The sequence below is a fragment of the Bombina bombina genome, chromosome 1, assembly GCF_027579735.1.
Source record: "Bombina bombina isolate aBomBom1 chromosome 1, aBomBom1.pri, whole genome shotgun sequence".
Lineage (NCBI taxonomy): Eukaryota > Metazoa > Chordata > Amphibia > Anura > Bombinatoridae > Bombina > Bombina bombina.
In genome coordinates this window covers 1,240,052,864-1,240,077,089 of record NC_069499.1, presented here as the reverse complement: position 1 = coordinate 1,240,077,089, position 24,226 = coordinate 1,240,052,864, and the positions used below count along the sequence as shown (strand labels likewise).

At 36.1% G+C, this 24,226-nt stretch overlaps 1 protein-coding gene across 1 annotated transcript in view; it reads left to right on the top strand.

Annotated features, from left to right (window-relative positions):
* LOC128647972 (polycystic kidney disease protein 1-like 2) overlaps positions 1-24,226 on the top strand; it is a 543,684-nt gene that overhangs the window by 74,518 nt on the left and 444,940 nt on the right. Inside the window, exons 4-10 of the mRNA XM_053700651.1 lie at positions 2,372-2,482; positions 8,335-8,482; positions 11,837-12,054; positions 15,627-16,031; positions 20,047-20,145; positions 22,749-22,786; positions 24,086-24,203. Of these exons, the coding sequence (XP_053556626.1) occupies positions 2,372-2,482; positions 8,335-8,482; positions 11,837-12,054; positions 15,627-16,031; positions 20,047-20,145; positions 22,749-22,786; positions 24,086-24,203 (1,137 nt within the window). The remainder of the gene's footprint in view (positions 1-2,371; positions 2,483-8,334; positions 8,483-11,836; positions 12,055-15,626; positions 16,032-20,046; positions 20,146-22,748; positions 22,787-24,085; positions 24,204-24,226) is intronic.

Below are 24,226 nucleotides of genomic sequence, written 5' to 3'. Positions count from 1 at the left end.
ACATCATCCTCTTTATGCATGTTGTCTTACTCCAAGCTGTATAGGCTCGAAAGCCTTCTACCAATTAAGCATATTAGGTGATGTGCATCTCTGTAATGAGAAGGGGTGTGGTCTAATGACATCAACACCCTATATCAGGTGTGCATAATTATTAGGCAACTTCCTTTCCTTTGGCAAAATGGGTCAAAAGAAGGACTTGACAGGCTCAGAAAAGTAAAAAATAGTGAGATATCTTGCAGAGGGATGCAGCACTCTTAAAATTGCAAAGCTTCTGAAGCGTGATCATCGAACAATCAAGCGTTTCATTCAAAATAGTCAACAGGGTCGCAAGAAGCATGTGGAAAAACCAAGGCGCAAAATAACTGCCCATGAACTGAGAAAAGTCAAGCGTGCAGCTGCCAAGATGCCACTTGCCACCAGTTTGGCCATATTTCAGAGCTGCAACATCACTGGAGTGCCCAAAAGCACAAGGTGTGCAATACTCAGAGACATGGCCAAGGTAAGAAAGGCTGAAAGACGACCACCACTGAACAAGACACACAAGCTGAAACGTTAAGACTGGGCCAAGAAATATCTCAAGACTGATTTTTCTAAGGTTTTATGGACTGATGAAATGAGAGTGAGTCTTGATGGGCCAGATGGATGGGCCCGTGGCTGGATTGGTAAAGGGCAGAGAGCTTCAGTCCGACTCAGATGCCAGCAAGGTGGAGGTGGAGTACTGGTTTGGGCTGGTATCATCAAAGATGAGCTTGTGGGGCCTTTTCGGGTTGAGGATGGAGTCAAGCTCAACTCCCAGTCCTACTGTCAGTTTCTGGAAGACACCTTCTTCAAGCAGTGGTACAGGAAGAAGTCTGCATCCTTCAAGAAAAACATGATTTTCATGCAGGACAATGCTCCATCACACGCGTCCAAGTACTCCACAGCGTGGCTGGCAAGAAAGGGTATAAAAGAAGAAAATCTAATGACATGGCCTCCTTGTTCACCTGATCTGAACCCCATTGAGAACCTGTGGTCCATCATCAAATGTGAGATTTACAAGGAGGGAAAACAGTACACCTCTCTGAACAGTGTCTGGGAGGCTGTGGTTGCTGCTGCACGCAATGTTGATGGTGAACAGATCAAAACACTGACAGAATCCATGGATGGCAGGCTTTTGAGTGTCCTTGCAAAGAAAGGTGGCTATATTGGTCACTGATTTGTTTTTGTTTTGTTTTTGAATGTCAGAAATGTATATTTGTGAATGTTGAGATGTTATATTGGTTTCACTGGTAAAAATAAATAATTGAAATGGGTATATATTTTTTTTTTGTTAAGTTGCCTAATAATTATGCACAGTAATAGTCACCTGCACACACAGATATCCCCCTAAAATAGCTATAACTAAAAACAAACTAAAAACTACTTCCAAAACTATTCAGCTTTGATATTAATGAGTTTTTTGGGTTCATTGAGAACATGGTTGTTGTTCAATAATAAAATTAATCCTGAAAAATACAACTTGCCTAATAATTCTGCACTCCCTGTAATAAAGCAAATTTGATTATAAAAGCAAATTGGAAAGTTTAATTTTGACTTGACTGTCCCTTTAAAGGGATAGAACAGTCAAAACTTAAATGTGCATGACTGCATGTCAGCTTTTAATGGAAGTATTTTATGATATTAACAAAAGCAGCTACGTCCTTGAGCAAATTTTTGCATATATTGTGTATTATTATTGTTTTTGTATTTTATTGTACCCTATTGTATCAATGCAATGTTTTGTGGTCCCAGGACATACTTGAAAACGAGAGAAATCTCAATGTATCCTTCCTGGTAAAATATTTTATAAATAAATAAATAAATAAAAATTCTGCATTTACTATAGAAATTAATGCTAATGTATGTGCGCCGGATTTATTAGTGTAAAAGTGCAATACACATATTTACAAATTTTAATTAATCTTGTGCAGAAAATACCCAAATGCTGTAGCTTGCAGACATGTTTGGTGTCTATAACCAAGGCTGAATTTTTGCCTATGCCTAGCTTGCAAACATAATTTACAAACTGTATTATTAAAGCAAAATTATATACTTTTTATAAACTAACCTGAAATTAACTATGGTTTAGCAAGGTTAATACTTAAAAAGAAGACTTGAGGTATACACTATAGCCCCTGGGCATTAGACTGGACTGTAGATTGTAAATTGAAAATTGCATGCCCTATCTGAATCATGAGAGTTAAAATTTGACTAGACTGTTCCTTTAAGGCACATTTCAGTATGTTAAACACACAACTAGGTCTGTAACTATGCCCTGTATGAAACCTTTACAAGAATTGTATATAATAGAAAAACTAATGTTTTTATCGTTTGTGCCTTTATCCCCTTCTAGGGCAGTGTCACGGACTACAGGCTTGTCAGGTTGCTACAGGTGTTGCATTATTTGGAGATCCTTGTCCATCTTCGGGTAGTTACCTGTCTATTAATTACAGCTGTAAAGAAGGTAGGTGCTATCTTACTCATAACCTACAGTGGCTCTCATCAGTAGAGAAGGACATTTTTATGTACAATTTACTTATTTTTGTTTCTATTCATACGGATTACTGATAGTACCAATGGGCAGCACAACCAATAAATTGAATGAAATTAATCAAAATTATTTCTATTTTATTTGTTTTTTCATTGGTGTTGTTTTGTATCTTTTTAATGATCTAACAATTAGTCTATATTAATATGTACATTTTGCAAGTTCTTTTAATTTAAAATTATAACTATGCTTTACTATCTGGCCTTATGAATTGCCTTATTGATAAAGTTAAAGGGACATTAAACACCTTGAGATTGTAATATAAAATGAATAGTATTTTTTTATTTATCTTTACACCTTTTTCATGCAATCTATGTCTGAAAGCTGTGTTTTTCTTATTATGAGAACTGTGAGCACACACTACATACTGTTAAGACTACCCCTGCTACATACATGTCCATAATTGCCCATAACATACTGCAAACCAATGGTGATGTTGCTAACATAATGAATGTGGCAAGCTTTATCTACTCCAATAACAAGTCCTATTTTATTTTGCTCTTAAATTGTTTTACATTTATTGTATACCAAGATTATAGAAATGCAATTATTAAGTGTGGTTTGTCCATATAAACTTCAAAACTTGAAACATTAAACTTCCTTTATGTCAACAAACTTGACATAATGTTTTTACCATATATGTTAAAAATCATGATCAAAACGATTAATAAGTAACCAATACCCATAACTGCTAAATTAGTTGCATAACAATATTATGAAAATAATTATATAATATTAAAGGGACATTATACACTCATTTTTTCTTTGCATAAATGTTTTGTAGATTATCTATTTATATAGCCCATAAAGGTTTTTTTTTGTAAAAAATGTATAGTTTTGCTTATTTTTAAATAACATTGCTCTGATTTTCAGACTCCTAACCAAGCCCCAAAGTTTTATGTGAATACCGTCAGCTACCTTCTCCAGCTTGCTCCTGTTTGTGTAAAGGGTCTTTTCATATGCAAAAGAAGGGGTTGGGGGAGTATCTTATTTCTCACTTGCAGTGGGCTTGTCATACTACCTTTTCAACAGAGCTAAACTGAGAGCTTCTAAGTACGTTTTTAAACAGTTTTATACTGGATTTTTATATCAGTATCTGTGCATCTTATTCTTTATAGTAGTGTCTATTACATGCAGTTATATGAAAATGAGTGTATACTGTCCCTTTAAATCCAGATGGGTATAAGTAGTGAAGCAAATTTGTGTACAAGGATGAATTAAGTTTGCTTGTAATTTTAGCCATTGTTGTGTTGTCACTATACAGCCCTGGACCTGGGCCCAACAAGTACATTTGAGGATTCAGTTCATAGAATTGGTTGTAGGAAGATTTAACAGTAGTGAAGGAATTCAGAGCAAGCAGAAAAAAACTATGGCCTAGATTTGGAGTTTTGCGGTAGAAGGGCTGTTAACGCTCCGCAGGCTTTTTTCTGGCCGCACCATAAATTTAACTCTGGTATCGAGAGTTCAAACAAATGCTGCGTTGGGCTCCAAAAAAGGAGCGTAGAGCATTTTTACCGCAAATGCAACTCTCGATACCAGAGTTGGTTACGGACGCGGCCAGCCTCAAAAACGTGCTCGTGCACGATTCCCCCATAGGAAACAATGGGGCTGTTTGAGCTGAAAAAAAACCTAACACCTGCAAAAAAGCAGCGTTCAGCTCCTAACGCAGCCCCATTGTTTCCTATGGGGAAACACTTCCTACGTCTGCACCTAACACTCTAACATGTACCCCGAGTCTAAACACCCCTAACCTTACACTTATTAACCTCTAATCTGTCGCCCCCGCTATCGCTGACCCCTGCATATTTTTTTTAACCCCTAATCTGCCGCTCCGTAAACCGCCGCAACCTACGTTATCCCTATTTACCCCTAATCTGCTGCCCTAACATCGCCGACCCCTATATTATATTTATTAACCCCTAATCTGCCCCCCTCAACGTCGCCGACACCTGCCTACACTTATTAACCCCTAATCTGCCGAGCGGACCTGAGCGCTACTATAATAAAGTTATTAACCCCTTATCCGCCTCACTAACCCTATCATAAATAGTATTAACCCCTAATCTGCCCTCCCTAACATCGCCGACACCTACCTTCAATTATTAACCCCTAATCTGCCGAGCGGACCTCACCGCTAATCTAATAAATGTATTAACCCCTAAAGCTAAGTCTAACCCTAACACTAACACACCCCTAAATTAAATATAATTTTAATCTAACGAAATAAATTAACTCTTATTAAATAAATTATTCCTATTTAAAGCTACTTACCTGTAAAATAAATCCTAATATAGCTACAATATAAATTATAATTATATTATAGCTATTTTAGGATTAATATTTATTTTACAGGTAACTTTGTATTTATTTTAACCAGGTACAATAGCTATTAAATAGTTAAGAACTATTTAATAGTTACCTAGTTAAAATAATAACAAATTTACCTGTAAAATAAATCCTAACCTACGAAATAATTAAACCTAACACTACCCTATCAATAAATTAATTAAATAAACTACCTACAATTAACCTAACACTACACTATCAATAAATTAATTAAACACAATTCCTACAAATAAATACAATTAAATAAACTAGCTAAAGTACAAAAAATAAAAAAGAACTAAGTTACAAAAAATAAAAAAATATTTACAAACATAAGAAAAATATTACAACAATTTTAAACTAATTACACCTACTCTAAGCCCCCTAATAAAATAACAAAGCCCCCCAAAATAAAAAATTCCCTACCCTATTCTAAATAAAAAAAGTTAAAAGCTCTTTTACCTTACCAGCCCTGAACAGGGCCCTTTGCGGGGCATGCCCCAAGAATTTCAGCTCTTTTGCCTGTAAAAGAATAAATACAATACCCCCCCCCCAACATTACAACCCACCACCCACATACCCCTAATCTAACCCAAACCCCCCTTAAATAAACCTAACACTAAGCCCCTGAAGATCTTCCTACCTTGTCTTCACCATCCAGGTTCACCGATCCGTCCTGAAGAGCTCCTCCGATGTCCTGATCCAAGCCCAAGCGGGGGGCTGAAGAGGTCCATGATCCGGTCAAAGTCTTCATCCAAGCGGGGCAGAAGAGGATCTTCCATCCGATTGAAGTCATCATCCAGGCGGCATCTTCTATGGTCTTCCATCCGGAGCGAAGCGGCAGGATCCTGAAGACCTCCAGCGCGGAACATCCATCCGGCCCGACGACTGAACGACGAATGACTGTTCCTTTAAGGGACGTCATCCAAGATGGCGTCCCTCGAATTCCGATTGGCTGATAGGATTCTATCAGCCAATCGGAATTAAGGTAGGAATTTTCTGATTGGCTGATGGAATCAGCCAATCAGAATCAAGTTCAATCTGATTGGCTGATCCAATCAGCCAATCAGATTGAGCTCGCATTCTATTGGCTGATCGGAACAGCCAATAGAATGCGAGCTCAATCTGATTGGCTGATTGGATCAGCCAATCAGATTGAACTTGATTCTGATTGGCTGATTCCATCAGCCAATCAGAAAATTCCTACCTTAATTCCGATTGGCTGATAGAATCCTATCAGCCAATCGGAATTCGAGGGACGCCATCTTGGATGACGTCCCTTAAAGGAACAGTCATTCGTCGTTCAGTCGTCGGGCCGGATGGATGTTCCGCGCTGGAGGTCTTCAGGATCCTGCCGCTTCGCTCCGGATGGAAGACCATAGAAGATGCCGCCTGGATGATGACTTCAATCGGATGGAAGATCCTCTTCTGCCCCGCTTGGATGAAGACTTTGACCGGATCATGGACCTCTTCAGCCCCCCGCTTGGGCTTGGATCAGGATATCGGAGGAGCTCTTCAGGACGGATCGGTGAACCTGGATGGTGAAGACAAGGTAGGAAGATCTTCAGGGGCTTAGTGTTAGGTTTATTTAAGGGGGGTTTGGGTTAGATTAGGGGTATGTGGGTGGTGGGTTGTAATGTTGGGGGGGGGGTATTGTATTTATTCTTTTACAGGCAAAAGAGCTGAAATTCTTGGGGCATGCCCCGCAAAGGGCCCTGTTCAGGGCTGGTAAGGTAAAATAGCTTTTAACTTTTTTTATTTAGAATAGGGTAGGGAATTTTTTATTTTGGGGGGCTTTGTTATTTTATTAGGGGGCTTAGAGTAGGTGTAATTAGTTTAAAATTGTTGTAATATTTTTCTTATGTTTGTAAATATTTTTTTATTTTTTGTAACTTAGTTCTTTTTTATTTTTTGTACTTTAGCTAGTTTATTTAATTGTATTTATTTGTAGGAATTGTGTTTAATTAATTTATTGATAGTGTAGTGTTAGGTTAATTGTAGGTAATTGTAGGTAGTTTATTTAATTAATTTATTGATAGGGTAGTGTTAGGTTTAATTATATCTTAGGTTAGGATTTATTTTACAGGTAAATTTGTTATTATTTTAACTAGGTAACTATTAAATAGTTCTTAACTATTTAATAGCTATTGTACCTGGTTAAAATAAATACAAAGTTACCTGTAAAATAAATATTAATCCTAAAATAGCTATAATATAATTATAATTTATATTGTAGCTATATTAGGATTTATTTTACAGGTAAGTATTTAGCTTTAAATAGGAATCATTTATTTAATAAGAGTTAATTTATTTCGTTAGATTTAAATTATATTTAACTTAGGGGGGTGTTAGTGTTAGGGTTAGACTTAGCTTTAGGGGTTAATCCATTTATTATAGTAGCGATGAGCTCCGGTCGTCAGATTAGGGGTTAATAATTGAAGGTAGGTGTCGGCGATGTTAGGGAGGGCAGATTAGGGGTTAATACTATTTATGCTAGGGTTAGTGAGGCGGGTTAGGGGTTAATAACTTTATTATAGTAGCGGTGCGGTCCGCTCGGCAGATTAGGGGTTAATAAGTGTAGGCAGGTGTCGGCGACGTTGAGGGGGGCAGATTAGGGGTTAATAAATATAATATAGGGGTCGGCGGTGTTAGGGGCAGCAGATTAGGGGTACATAGGGATAACGTAGGTGGCGGCGCTTTGCGGTCGGAAGATTAGGGGTTAATTATTTTAAGTAGCTGGCGGCGACGTTGTGGGGGGCAGGTTAGGGGTTAATAAATGTAATATAGGGGTCGGCGGTGTTAGGGGCAGCAGATTAGGGGTACATAAGTATAACGTAGGTGGCGGTCGGCAGATTAGGGGTTAAAATATTTTAATCGAGTGGCGGCGATGTGGGGGGAGCTCGGTTTAGGGGTACGTAGGTAGTTTATGGGTGTTAGTGTACTTTAGGGTACAGTAGTTAAGAGCTTTATGAACCGGCGTTAGCCCAGAAAGCTCTTAACTCCTGCTATTTTCAGGCGGCTGGAGTTTTGTCGTTAGAGCTCTAACGCTCACTTCAGAAACGACTCTAAATACCGGCGTTAGGAAGATCCCATTGAAAAGATAGGATACGCAAATGGCGTAGGGGGATCTGCGGTATGGAAAAGTCGCGGCTGAAAAGTGAGCGTTAGACCCTTTAATCACTGACTCCAAATACCAGCGGGCGGCCAAAACCAGCGTTAGGAGCCTCTAACGCTGGTTTTCACGGCTACCGCCGAACTCTAAATCTAGGCCTATGTGATTAGATCTGAGCTTTAAGAGCATATTTTAGAAGTGATTTTAAACATCTGACAATATAATGCTATGTACTTATTTTTATTTGGTAAGGTCGCCACAATGACTATGTTTTTGTAATTACCAAAATAACTTGTCCGGCCTAAATTGGACTCTTTTGTTCTATATAAAGGTTTACAGATTGACTTACCAGATTTGTGTGAAGTTTTTGAAAATGTGACGCTCACTTTGCATTGGCTGCTGTCTCCCTTTTCTGGAAATCTCTCTTGTATAATAACAACAGGAGACGAACATTCTATCGATCCCTACCAGCCCTTGAAGTAAGTTGCAAACAAAGAGTATATTTCAGTTAAAGAGATATGAAAGTCAAAATTAAACTTTATTTATGATTTGGAAAATTTAATTTTAACACACTGCTGGGAGCTAGCAGGTGATTGGTCTCTTCACAAATTTGTCTCGTCATTGGTTTACCAGATGTGTTCAGCTAGCTCCCAGTAGTGCATTGTTGTTCTGGAGCTGACTTTAATGATGTGTTTAACCATATGTAAGCAATAGTGCAATCATAAAATTATCTAACATATTAGAGCAGTGGTTCCCAGACTTTTTCTTGTCACTGCCCCCTTGGTTCTATAAACGCTTCACCAGCGCCCCCCTGACATGACCCATAAAAATAATATTCAGAACAGCAGTGCACAACCCCTAATAAAGAACACAATGCAATTTATCAAATTTTAAAAGACATTGTTATTTTTATTAAAACTGTATTATCTTTATCGTCTGATACTAGCCTTTTAAAGTTTATAATTACCGTGCAAGAGTCTTATAAACCACATTTAGTGATGGTTAACTGTTCAAAAACTGTTAATCCAATAGGTGAATTTGATTAATTAATACCAATTTCCCAATCTCTGGTTTCATTTCACTTAGCAGGAGTCTTAAATTGCCATAGTCAAATATCTGGAGTTTTTTTCCTTTGCTTTTAGCATAGTTGTACTCAATGTTTCCTCAATTTTTTTCCAATTTTTTTTAGCACTGTACACAAAAATTTTTACTTGTGCATTTTTTGGTCAAGTGAATAATGTGTGCACACTTTATTCTTAAGTGTAGATAAACAAATCAAAAAGAGAAGAACACAAATAAACAAACTTGCATATACACATTCAGAGACTCTATCTCTCACACACACACATACTCACTCTCACACACTTTCTCACACACACTCACTCTCATACACACATAGACACTCTCTCTCACACACTCTCCCACAGGCACTCGCTCTCAAAAACTCACTCTTACACACACTCACACACAAATACTCTTACAGTCATACTTGCACTCTAACTCACACTCACAACAAAATCTTACTCCTTCGGGTAAAATTAAATTTGTTATACAAACTGGCAAAAATAAAGATTAAATTGCTGATGCTGTACAAACTTTACCACAGGAAGGTTCAACTTAAGGCTAACTCTCATCAGAACTGTTCAGCATTCAATGTCTAATAAACAGGAGTGTGCAGTCATTATGTGTTTTTCAGAGTCAAATTCTTCTGTATTAGTTCTGACTGCCCAAATAGAAAGCTTATTGAATACTGTAATGTATGTAATTTGTACCAGACAGGATGAAGTGTCCCTATGCTCCCACTTATGCCAGCTAATCACATAAGATCTGGTCATATAGGAGGCCCTTTGCAACCACTTGTTATGGCTAAATACATCAGCCCTGACCAGATACAGGGCCAGCTTCCCCCATTTTATGCCAGCTATATACCATATAAGAACTATTTAATCAAAGGAACCCATACTCCCATGTATAACTAAATGCCACAATAGACATGGCCTGACTGTCCACCCCACACATACACATTTTTCCCTACCAGAAACACCTGTTAAGCCTAGTTCAACATGTGTATTTCATATTAAAAAAAAAAAAGATAATTATATCTTAATACTGTTAAAAATGTTTCTTAAATTACAGTTCATACAGTGATAAAATGACAAAGCAGATAACAGATAAAATACAGACCTGACAAAGCACAGCTGCATTTGCCCCCTTACCATATTTCACTTTGTCTCTGTTCTGTCTAAAATTTAGCTGTGCGCACTGTGCTGCCCAACTGCTCAGCACAAGGGAAAAGGGGGGGAACTGAAAGGAGGGGAAAGACCTCTTGTAAGCCAGGCTGTTTAAAGAAGCAGTGCTGTCTGAGACTACTGTAAATTCAGCACCACCACTCTGGGGAAGTTCCACTCCTGGCCCCAAGCAGCTGCCAGATTCACCTAAAAACAGACCTGAGGATCAGTGGAGGGAAGGAGACAGCTCAGCAAACTGTCAGAAAACAAGAGCAGCCGCCCTGCTCCGTCCAACTACTCCTTCCTCACTCTCTACTGAAGCCTGAGCATTATACAGATTCATAGTGCGTGCCGGGGCAATATTAGTTAATTTAAATAAAACTAATCAAACTAATGTTAAAAAAATGATAAAATATAATATTGCTACTATTTACAACTCGTGTTCTTCTCTAGCTGCAGGTTAGGGAAGCTGTGCACACTAAAACTTTAGCTGTGCACTCCTTAAAAAGTTGCTGTGCATTTACACAAGTGTACAACTTATTGGTACTACTGCAACAATAAATCAACAATATAAAAAGTGTATTCTACTTACCAAAGTGTTATGTAGCGCACCAACAAATTATTTCTGATGACAGAAGACTTAAAAACCTTACATGGTTGACTGTGTACAAAGCTACTCAAACAAAACAGGTCTTTACTGTGTTTCCTGCTACTACACAATGATTCTAAACTGTGCAGTTAATAATCTGTGCAAAACAAAGAATGCAAACCTACAGTACAAGAGGATGCAGTTTATCCTAGTGAGGAAAAGTGTAAGTTGCTTATAAACCTCAACTATCATAGAAGAAAAAGCCTTGATGAAGCCTTGGCAAATAGTAGTAAAACTTCAAATACAAAGCAAGAAAGTTGTTTTTCTTTGCGCATCTAGGATAAAGCACAGCACCCTCTTCCACTCCTTTCCACTAGCACCCCCCATGGTAATCCCAAACCCCCTTCCACCTCATATGCCTATTAGTACCCCCTCAGTAATCCTACTGTCCCCCAAACGGCAGAAATGGCCATTTTAGAAACCACTGTATTAGAGCATTTTCATTTTGCACCTTTACGTCCCTTTAACGCAATTGGATTGGTGTCCTATATTTAGTCATCTTTCTCCTCCCCTTTTACTCTAATTTTATACCTTAATACAAATCTTCTTGTCAGGTGGTTTTAGCACATAAGTGTTTCCAAATTATATTCCCAAGAACCATGGTTTTGTGTTGGCTGGTTGCAGGAGAAATGAGCTTTATCATTCATATATTTTCACATCCAAACTTCCAAAAGTATTGATCAGAAGTAGCAGTCTCTATACATGTCATTTCAGGCTGGTACATTCTACAACATATATTTGAAACTGTCTTTATTATAGTCTTTCTTTGACATTAGACAAAATGTTGTGTTTTATTTATTGACTGTGCTTGTTTACAAACAGATGTGAACTTATTAACAAAACAATTTAAATATATCTGGCTGGGAAGGAAATGAATTTATTTTTTTTACGGTAACTTACAACTAATCAATTTAGTAATAGCCAGTTGTCTAATTTATGTGCTATCTGTTTTTCAGTTTGTCCAGCAGTATAATTCACAGCTATAAATCTCCCGGGGAATATACTGTGTTTGTGGAATGTTCAACAAGTGAGTGGCATGTGACTGCTCAAAAAGTCATCATTGTGGAGGAACACAGAGGAAGTCTGAGAATTATTGGATGTCAAAGCATGTACCAGCCCAAGGATGGGTCTTGTAGCACGTTGTATGGACAGACCTTAGGCATTCAATTAGAAGGTAAAAGTCAAGTATCTTCTCACATTCGAATATCGCAACCGCGATATCGTACTCCACCATAGAAGTCAATGGAACAAGAAAACACCCTACTCACGCACAAAACCGATTGCATTTTTACAAGTAAACGGTTTTATATAGGAATATTTATTTAAAAATACATAGAACATATTCTGCTATGTGCAGAACTTTGGAATGTGAACTATTTAAAGTAAATACATACTATAACACTTTATTAAATATGAATATTGCATAACTATGCTTACATGTTTTCATCTACTTGACTGCAAAGGGCTCCACTGTACTTATATATGTGTCTATATGTGTGTACATATGTATTTATGTGTTTATATGTGTGTATATGTCTGTAAATACACATATACAGATATAAACATATAAATACATCTGTACACACATATATTTACATATACAGATTAAGATATGTATATGTTTGTATCTCTATGTTAAAGCACTTTGCATGTCTTTTTTTTCTAACACCTGAGACTTTAAAGGGACATGACACCCACATTTTTTCTTTTATGATTTAGAAAGAGAATGCAATTTTAAACATCTTTCTAATTTACTTATATTGTCTAATTTGTTTTATTCTCTTGATATTCTTTGCTGAAAAGCATATCTAGATAGGCTCAGTAGCTGCTGATTGGTTGCTGCACATAGAAGCCTCGTGTGATTGGCTCACCATGTGCATTGCTTTTTCTTCAACTAAGGATATCTAAAAAATGAAGCAAAATAAATAATGGAAGTAAATTGTAAATTTGTTTAAATTTCTATTTTCTATCTGAATCATGAAAGAAAGATTTTGGGTTTAGTGGCCCTTTAAGCCCTTATAAAGTTTTTATGCATTTTTTAAAATAATTCTTATTAGAAAGTGTTGTTATCATGAGTGTAACTGCACTTTCAAAGTATTTTTGATGTGTTTTATGACACTTTTTATCCAAGTCTAACAGTTAACCAGAGCTCTGAGGTCACGCTATCCCTACATGACTTAAATTCAATTGTGCTCAAGCGATTGCATTTACTTTCAACTTGTAATACACACACTACATTCGACTCGCACAAACAGCTGCTCCAATTATCACTTGCACGCAACTGTTAGCGCGCCACTCGTAATCTGGCCCTACGAGCACAACATGGCGGGGGAGCTAATGAGGATAGGTATACACATGTTTCCACCATTTACCTGTCGTGTCCTGTTCCTACCATGTGATGTCACTTTGAGTAAGGATTTAGGTATATGCTGATGATCTAAAGTTCTCTGCTCTGGTGATATTATCTAACAAATCTCATCAGTACTGTGAGGTCTTTCAAATAATTTTAGGAAATCTATTTTTATCTTGAGAGCTGTTTATCTCACTATGCAGGTTCTGGGTGTGACACATACATTACAATATAATGCTCAAAAAAACCTCAAACATTTGTGAGATTTCTCCCCATGCCAGTGAGCTTTTGTTTATCAGGCACATAGAATTTTTAGGGACACTAGCAACCCAAAAAAAAGCTGTAACAAATTAGAACATTTTCACATTTGCATTAGAATATACCTTTAACAAGGGTTCGAATGAAAAAAAAAATGAGTGACACAGGCTCAGCTAAAGAGTTTAAAAAAAAAAATGGAGGCCACAATTTTCAATAATAAGGTCCATGTTTGTTATGCATGTAGTACAAAAACAAAAAGTCACAGAAAGTATATCTATGTATAAGATTGAGTAATTACTGCATTGCAAAATATCTGCATACAAAATACAGGTTTAAAGCATTTAAAACTGTCACTGAATGCAAAATGTGTAGTTTTTGTTGTTTAGAAACATACTAGAGATGTGCATTGTCTTATCACAAATGTACATTTGTGGCGAAAATTGAATATTTGTTTTCGTTTTAACAAAATGAATATCCGAATGAATGCACCAACAAAAATGAAAGAAAACTAAAAAATACAGACGAAAATCATAGGTATTAATTTGTTTCCTTTCATTTTTCTAAAGGGTTAATACTTACCTTAATGCACTCTGCAGAGAGCACTAACGCAATCCTCTTTTTGTCAGAGCCCCGACCTCGCTAACAGGAGGCGTAACGTGCTCGGCTCCCAGAGCCTACATACAAGCTGTTAACACAGTCGGGGGTCTGGCAAGAAGAGGATAGAGTAAGCTCGCTCTCCAGAGCATGCTAAGGTAAGTATTCTAACTACAGGTGAACTTTTCACCTGCAGTGTTGTATATTTACATTCATTTTAAGAAAAATGTATGTAAATGTTTAACTAGAATCCAATATTAGTTTGGTTTTAAACAAATTAATACTGAAAAGTGCAACCACCAACTATTCCTGGAAACAAATTTCCCTGAATATTTTCTACCAAAATTTTGGATGAACCGAAAATGTCTTGGCTGCACAAGTCTAGAACATACTCGTTGAGAAGCTTTTCAATTTTTGGTATAAAAGATAGAGCATACAATTTTAAACAACTTTCCAGTTTATTTCTATTGTCAAATTGTCAAATTATTATCAAATTGTCAATTGGTTTGGTATCCTTTGTTGATGTACATTTGTGGCGAAAATCGGATATTGGTTTTAACAAAAGGAATATCTGAATGAATGCACCAACTCTGCTTAGGACCATGCATGTGCCAGCAGTTTTGCTACAATATTATCCATTTGCACGAGCACTGGATTGCAGCACGATTTTCTGCCATGTTGTTCTCCAGATACCTACTTAGGTATCTCTTTAACAAAGAATACCATGGGAACAAAGCAAATTTGATAATATAAGCACATTGGAAAGTTATTTAAAATTACAGGCTGTCATATCCCTTTAATTGACAGGAAAAATTAAAGGCTTTCTTTACTATGTGGAAATCAATCACGGGTCTAATATCACTTTAATGCAACAAGTTTTTCAAACCAGTGAATTAACTAGTGGTATATCCTGGGCATTAGCAACATTATCTTGGACGTGTAAAGAGTGCATATGTAATTTAAAGGGATATAACATACAGTTTTAAAAAGTTTCCAACTTTCTTCTATTATCAAATTTGTTTCATTTCCATGATATTCTTTGTTAAAGAGATACCTAGATAGGCATTGGGAGCACTACATATCCAGAAATGGTGCTCTTGCAAATGGAAAACAACCATGCAAAAACTGCTGCCATATAGTGCCCCAGACATAGGAAGGCTCCTGAGCTTACATCGCTGCTTTTCAACAAAAGATAACAAGGGAACAAAGAAAAATTATAATAGAAGGAAATGACAAAGTTGTTTAAAATTGCAATGCTCCATCTGAATCATGAAAGACAAATGTGGGGTTTCATGTCCCTTTAACAGGATCAGAGCCTCATTTTAAATCAGAAGCTGTCTTCTTTCCATTCCTGTTCCCCTTGTCGTAGGTGACCTAATTATTATAGACTGTCTCGTTTCTATTTCTAATGATAAATAACACAGGCATTTGGCCTTTAACTAGATGAATATGACTTTTAATACTACAACGGTATTTTAGTAAAAATAATTTATTGAATTGCCTTTTAACTTGTGATTTTCTCTCTTTTTTTTTTTTTTATTAAGGTGACAACATAAACTACTCTGTATTATCTGATAATATAACTCTACTGATGTCAAGGGCAAAGCCTGGAGATGTCAGTCATAATTTGACTATTAATGCAACATCTCAACAATTAATTGGTCCAGGAATTCATCAACTACAGATTGTTGCATACAATAACCAATCAACATCCGGAGTCACTACTAATATCACCATCCATCTAGTGGAGCCAGTATCAGGTTTACAAGCTGTCTTATCTCCCGGTCTGGTGGAACTTGGAAAAGAATTTCAAATAAATGTATCTGTTTCTCACGGAGCACCTGTGCAGCTGAACTTTGAAGTCAGAGGTTTGGCAACAACTTTCAACTACACAAAAGAGAATCCATCCGGATTACCAACTATTTACAACATTCCCATTGACTCTGAAGGTAAATTCTAAATATATTTCTTTTTGAACCGTAAATTGAAGAAAATAAGTGATACATTTTTCAAGTGAACAAGCAAAAGAGCCCTAACACCACACTTTTTCCTGTGCAGAAATGTGTCATTTTATCTCATGCCTTACAAACTCAATACAACTTTTGAAATGTTTAAAACTGACACAGTCCATGTTATCTAGCTGTTCAGCCATAAACAGTTGTAACAGGACCGGGATCTTACCCTATACATTAAAGGGACAGTGTACTCTAATATTTTCTTTCCTTTAATGTGCTCCCAATGATCAATTTTACCTACTGAAGTGTATTTAAGTTTCAACAAAAAGCTCCTTTACCTTTATTTGCTCATTTGAAAGAACTCATTTTGCCTATTGTATCCCCACCTATAATTAACATTACTGAATTTAAAATCTGGTTACGAAAAACAAACAAGAAGGTTTAGTTCAAATAATGCTCCTAGTGGCTGACTGTGACAGAGAGGTACTAAAATTCTAATTCAGGGCCCAATTGTCTAAACCTTGTAATTTCAGATGTGGTTTTTCTTACCGACCCTCTCAGGGGCTGCCCTGGTGGACTAATCGTAAAAAAGGTGCAGTCTCTGCGAGTGGCGAAATGTCTTGTAATAGAGCTCGCTGGAAAGGGACACCGCACTGTGAAAGTCAGCAGTGAGCAGGGGACGAAATTTAAACTCTGCAGCAAATATAAATCACATTATGCTGCTTTCTGCGTATAACATCCTACAATCGCCTCTATTTTCATATGTATGTGTTTGTCTATTAGGGTTATAAGTATTTTCAATGTTTTGAGAAAAAGATTGCCACCTTTTAGTTGACTAGAAAAAACTGTGAGATCTGTAGTGGGAAAATCGTTACAGAATTACACTGGGATTAGAGAGACAATTTCATATATGCTCATAGAATGTTCATTTTACAAAGAAAAACAAACAAATACACTTGCAACAAATACATTTTGCATTTTGCCCTTCAAAGTACGAATTTTCAAGTGTACATAAATTACAATTTATGCTGTGCATATTTAATACAATTTATTCCTGGGTCATTTACAATACAAATGTACGATTTTACTAAAAAAAATGTGGCTTTAGATCATTCCACCAGGGAAATAGAAAGACTGTTGCGCACTCTTTAGATCATTGGGCTCAAAGTTTTGGCTTTGAGTAAACAGTAATAAATAAGTTATGGAGAACTTTGTGTAAATAATTAGACAAATAAGATAATGAGGTATTCTCTACCAACAAGATCAGCCCATTGTATTGGGTTATGGTTTAAGTTAGCAGAAACAGCTATTTCATATACAAAATATACCTAAAGGAACAATGTGCCATACATTTTAAACTCTGCAGCTGGTATTACACAATTGGAAACACATTAAAGGAACAGTATACACCAATTCCCCCCCTCCCCTTTCCTTTGCATATGAAAAGACCCTTTACACAAACAGGAGCAAGCTGGAGTAGGTATATGTCAGTATTCTCCTAAAACTTTGGGGCTTGGTTAGGAGTCTGAAAATCAGAGCAATGATATTTAAAAATAAGCAAAACTATTTTTTTATTTTTATTTTTAAAAAACATCAACTTTATGGGCTATATAAATAGATCATCTACAAAACATTTATGTATAATGTATCTTTAAGGAAAAACCTTAATCAATAAAATATCAATAAAACATATATAAAAGTATCTCTAAATAAAACAAAAAACATACATGTGTTCACTGGCTGCCCCAGAGATTTATTTATTTCTGCAGCAGGTTGAGCCAATAAAATGTCTCCTGCTTTACTCAGTACAAGTTCCCTGAGTGGGCATCTAGCACATGCACCCCTTGTTTGCTGGGGCAAGCTGTGCAGACAACAAAGCTTATGAACAAGCGTTAGAGGGAAGGAAAGAGGTGGGTGTCAGTCTTCTTATGCGCTGAACCATTTGCTAGATAAAATAACTAACAGTCGGTGCAGCCTTGTAAGCAGACAGTTTACAGATCTAGATCAACTAAAGTAATATAATGTAAAGGTAAAAATCTGATATAAATGACTATATTTTCATAACAAGATAATAGACTATGGGCTAGATAACGAGTGGTGCGCTAAATGTTGTGCGCAAGTGAAAAGGAGTTTATCGCGGCTCTTTGTGCGTGTCGGAAGTAGCAATCGTATTATGAGCTGAAAGTAAACCCGTTCACTTGAGCGCAACTTCAGAGCTCTGGTTAACTGTTATGCTCGACTAAAACGTTGCACAAAACACATAAAAAATACATTTAAAAGTACATTTACACTCATAATAACAACATCTGATAATAATAAAAATAAAAAATGTATAAGATATGAGGTCTTAGGCGTTAGGGAAAAAAAATGACTGCAAAGGGCTTTAAAGGGATAGGAAACCCCCCAAAAATGTATTTGGTATTCAGACAGAGCATACAATTTAAAAAAGGTTTCCAATTTACTTCTATTAGCAAATTTGCTTTGTTCCCATGATATTCTTTGTTAAAGCGATACCTAGGTAGGCATCTGGTGTACTACATTGCAGGAAATAGTGCTGCCATCTAGTGATCATGCAAATGAATACAATTCGTGCAAAACTGCTGCCAAATAGTTCTCCAGAAATGGGCAGGATCCTAAGTATATACGTCTCTGCTTTTCAACAAAAGATACCAAGAGAGCGAGGAAATTTGATAAAAAAAAAAAAAAATTAGAAAGTTGTTTCAAATTGCATGATCTATCTGAAACATAAATAATAAGAATATGCATTTATGTGTTTATATGTGTATACGTCTGTAAATACATAAATACACATATAAACCTCACACCTCAAGGCAGATTTTTACAATGTGGGACAGAGTCCAAGAGCAGATACCACAGGTCAGGAGGCCAAATAGTTAAACGTTCCCAGGAAAATTGTAACAGTTGCCAATGGCTTATTATGACAACATGCAGGGAGCTGTGACTATTGTATTGTAAATATTGGCACCGATGTAATTAAAACGTCCTTACTTGATTGTGATACACTGGGTTAAAAAAAGTCCTGGAATTTACAATTAATGGGCCATTATAGTAAAAAAATGACATGCTCCAAGACTGTTGACCCTAGACCACTCCAGACCACTAGTAGTGCTAGTTCCACGTGCGACTAGCGCTGCTGATTGGATTAGCATCATTTTCCACTTGGGACCAGCAGTGCTCTGCGTGTCCCAAGCTGTATTAAGTCAATAGTCACAAAAGTACATGCTTTAATCTGTTAAATCATGTAATTTTAAGACTATAGTGGCTCTTTAAGTCCCAGCCCTTAATGACCCAGTGGGTGCTATTGCTAGTGCGGGATGCAATAGGTAGTAATTAATTTTAAAATGTTTTTTGTGTTTTTTATAGAAACACTTTAAATGTCTATGTTTTTCACTTAGAAGAAAATGTCCTTTTTATTTTTAGATAGATATATAAAATATATATCTATATCTATAGCTATATATTTTAATATATATATATATATATATATATATGCATATATTTCTGTAATATATATATTTAAAATATATATTTAATAATAAAAAGAACATTTTCTTCTAAATGAAGAACATAGAAATTTGAAGTTTTCCTAATGCACCGTGGGCAGTTTGTCTAGTGCAGTTTCGGGTTAGTGCACAAGAAATAAATAGTGTCTTTCTCACCCACACTAACTTTTAACGTTCAACTTGTAATACCAGCGCTAACCTGGAAATGCTATTTTTTTACCTTGAGCTTAGTTAGCGCTCATTACGATTAAAATGTATCGCTCCACTTGTAATCTAGTTTTATGAAGTCTCATCCTTACTGACCTACTAAAAAGTCAAATATAAACAACCTATACCCATGCATCACACATTTGAAAATTAAAGCTGCAGTGTTTTTTGGGTAAAAAAAAAATAATCCAGTTTCAATGTTTGTTTGTTTTTTGCTTAATGTAATGTATACGGTCGTATTTTCATCTGTTAGAAATGTCTTATTTGTCTTGTTTCAGGAATCTTTTCTGTGACTGTTGAAGCTGTAAATTCTTTCTCTAACATGAGTGTGACCATTGGTAATATCACTGTGATGAACAGCAGCACTCATCATAAAGGTAAAAATAAAAGTTCAAAGTTCACTTAGTGCATTTAATAATAATACAATAAAAAGGGAAATACAATAAAAATTGATGTTTAAGGGTATAAGTATATATGAGATCCACGTGGTATTTTCCAATTCAGTGATTCAAGTGGTTTCTTGTCTAGAATAAGACAAAAATATACAATAAGTTTTAGAAAGTGATGATTCACAAGGTGATCCTGCCAAGGGGTTACTCACACCAAACAGCAGACCACTGCTTTGAAAAATGACATTTATTTTAAATCTCACTTCCTTGAAGAAGCTGTACGTCTACAGCGAAACGTACGTCGGAACGTCATAGCCACACCCCTACTATTGGTCACCAGGACAGGTATCGTGGGTAACACTAACCCAGCGATTTTGAGTGAAGTGAGACCTGCATGCTATCCGCATCCATCCGAATAGGTTGTTGTAATTTCGCACCCACTTGCAAGTTTATGTGGACAGATACCCGAGTAACCTTGTGTATGGGGGTAAATTTGTGGCTTTTTATACTTTTATATGTTTTTAAAATAAATGTAATTTTTCAAAGCAGTGGTCTGCGATTGGAGTTATAGTGCTGGGTACCTGGCGGTATAAAACCAGGTGTGCGTCTACTCACTGTGAGGACTCACATTATCCCTGAAAGTCTTTACAGCACTAAGCACTCTCCACAGAGAGGCAAACTTATTACATTGTAGTTACACAAGAAAATCTTCATTTGAAGCATGCAGTTACCTCTGTTATAAAATCATAAAACATTCATATACTTCTGCTTCTAAAGGGATATGAAACCAACAGAAAATTATTTTGTGATTCACACAGAGCAAACAAATTAAAAAAAAAAGCTTCCAATTTACTTATATTATCAAATTGACTTTGTTCCCATGAGGTTCTTTGTTGAAGAGATACCTAAGTAAGCATCTTGAGTACTACATGGCAGGAAATAGTGCTGCCATCTAGTGCTCTTGCAAATGGATAGCATTCTTGCAAAACTGCTGCCATATAATGCTCCAGAAATGTGTAGACTCCTGGGCTTATACCCCTGCTTTTTAACAAAAGATACCAAGAAAACAAAGAAAAATATTATATAAAATATAAGTAAATATTTATTATATAAAATATAAGTAAATTAGAAAGTTGTTTAAAATCGCATGCTCTGTCTGAATCATGAAAGAAAAATTTTGGGTTTCATATCCATTTAAAGGGACATTGCAATGCTGTGGCAGTTCTACAAGGGTGCTGAGAGGTGCTATCCACTGCCAATCATTTTATAACATCCCCAGGTGCAAGGTGCCTAGTGCTGCGCTAAAACTGCATATAACGTGCGTGTGTCACACACAGGGCCAGATTAAAAGTGGCAGGCTAATGATAGCGCAGGTCGCGATAAGCAATATCACTTGACCTTGCTAACATTAGCTTGCAACTTGATATTACAAGTTCATGGTAAATCGCATTTACCAGAGAGAGGATAGCACTGCCGACATTGCTCTAGTGCAACCTATATTTTCAATAGGGAGACCCATATTAGAAGTTACAACTTATAGTTTGTGCTTATGTCAAAGCCGAAATTGCACCTGAATATTTAGCGCAACTTGAGACCTGAAGTAAAGTGCAGGTTTTAAAACAAAAATTACAAAACACATAAAAGCCTATTAAAATAAACTATTAAACTCATATATACACATATTAATAACAAATATTATTTTAATATTAATACAAATGTTTAAAAGGGTCAAAAGTGATATGGTATATGGCAAGGTGTTTGACTGGAAAGGGCTCTAATGTGTGTGTGTCTCTGTATATATATATATATATATATATATATATATTTATGTGTGTGTGTATTTATGTGTTTTTGATGGGTAAATATGTATGTGAACACTTACATACACATATGTAAACACATATAACCCCTATTAGCCCTTTCCCAGTCACATACCTTGAAGCATGCTATATTATTTTTATTCATTTTTAACATTGAAAAAAAAATCTTTTTAAAATAGATATTTCTATGTATATCTGTGTATACAATCTCTCTCTCTCTCTCTCTCTCTCTCTCTCTCTCTCTCTCTCTCTCTCTATATATATATATATATATATATATATATATATATAAATATATATATTATATTACAAGTGGAGCGCTACATATAGCTTTCATGAAAGCAATATTTGCGCTCCACTGTGTGATACCAGCGCACTCTAATGTGCGTTGGTATTACAAGTTCACAGCAATGCAAACTTGACCTCGCTTTCACATTGGTGGGATGCACGGTGCTCACGAGAGCACACTTCCATTGGCTCCTATGGGAGCCTCGTTCTGATGCCATCAGAGCATAAGCCTTTACACCAAAAGATCTTTAATATCACAAGAACACGTCAGGTGTGTCCAATTTTTTTACCACTATGTCCAAACTTTACACTGTTGTGGACTTGTGTGTCCAAACTTTTCACTACTCTAAAGTAATGCTAATCCAGTAATATAACACTAGATTTTCCCATGAAATGTTAATGCACTATTGCCATGAATATTTGTTTGATGTATTTCCTCTGTTTGCATTGTGTTTCTCTTACGCCAATTCTCTTATTATACAGTGAACCAAGACAAAAATGAAATGAGCAAAAAAATCAAGGTGAGTGTTACACCATCAGATTCTGCTTTATACATATAATGTATGGACGTCTACTTTGGCACAATCCACCTGACCATAAGTTATTCATTAAATATTGACAACAAAATGGACACATTAAATTCAACAGTCACATGAAAAATGCTCAACACCCACAGACTGATCGATAAAACACATTGGCCAAGATCCGCATTTGTTTGGACCCAAAAAACAAGATGGCGCTGCTCATGCAAACAAGAACAGCCATTTTCAATGATGATTGAATCAAATTAAAGATTCATGAAATAAAAAAATATCCTGAATATGCTACCATCATCATCAATTAAATGTAAAATATACAATATATCAACAGTTGCAAAACCAATACAGATATTAACACCAATGTATACCTATCAGTAACTAACATGTAAAATATTATCAGCAGTGTCCAGCATAGGAACAGCAAAGGAAGGCATCTGGAGTGGAACTTTAACTATGGGTTAATCTTTGTCTATATGAAATACATAATGAGGGAGATAGAAAACCATTGTTTTCCTTATTGTTAAATGAGTTTCCCCACCTCTGCTAGTGGGCTGAACAGTGGCGTTCCATAGGCATAGCTGAAATTTCTCCTCCATTTCTAGCACAATTATCTAAACATTTTCCCCTTCAGATCTATGATGTTTTTTCTTGCAAACTAAAAGGTACCGATAATATATGTTAAACACTTTTATCCTAACAGACAAAAGACATGTATGTGAAAATAGAGGCTATTGTAAGGTACTATATGCTAAAAGCAGCATCATCTGTTTTGTATTAGCTGCAGGATTTAATTTTTAAAATTCACTCCCTGCTAACTTAACTCTCCCTGGTGAAATTTCCCATTCCTCCCATTATATTCTATGGGAAGCATTTCGTCACTTGCAAGGACAGACCCCTTTTTAGATAATTCAATAAGGGCAGCCTCTGTGAGTGTCAACATGGTTTTTTTTCAACACTGTTTGTAAACAATTCAATACACTCCTGCAAGTAAAATGGATAATTGGAAAAATATTAAAGGGGAGGAAGAAAAAAAACCAGTACAGTCCCTTTAAGGCATTCCTTAGGTAGGGTAAACACTATTTATAAAAGGTTATATGTATATAGAAACAAGGTTTCAGGGCTATTTTATATAAAGCAGCTGCCTTTGACTATTGAAAGCAATACTCAACACACTGTATAACATTCTAAAGTAATCATTATATCAACAACATGCTTTCATGTCTTAAGCATTGTTCAATTTGCTCTGTGATTTACAGCTTTCATTCTTGATGTTGTTTATAGACTACTGCTAAAGTAAATCAGACAATACAGATAGAACATGGGAGACATGTTAATCCTTTCACCAACATCACCTTGCTCTGGCCTGACAGTGGAAGTCATGATATTACCTGGTCATGTGGTATGTACATTCTTTGTTGTCTT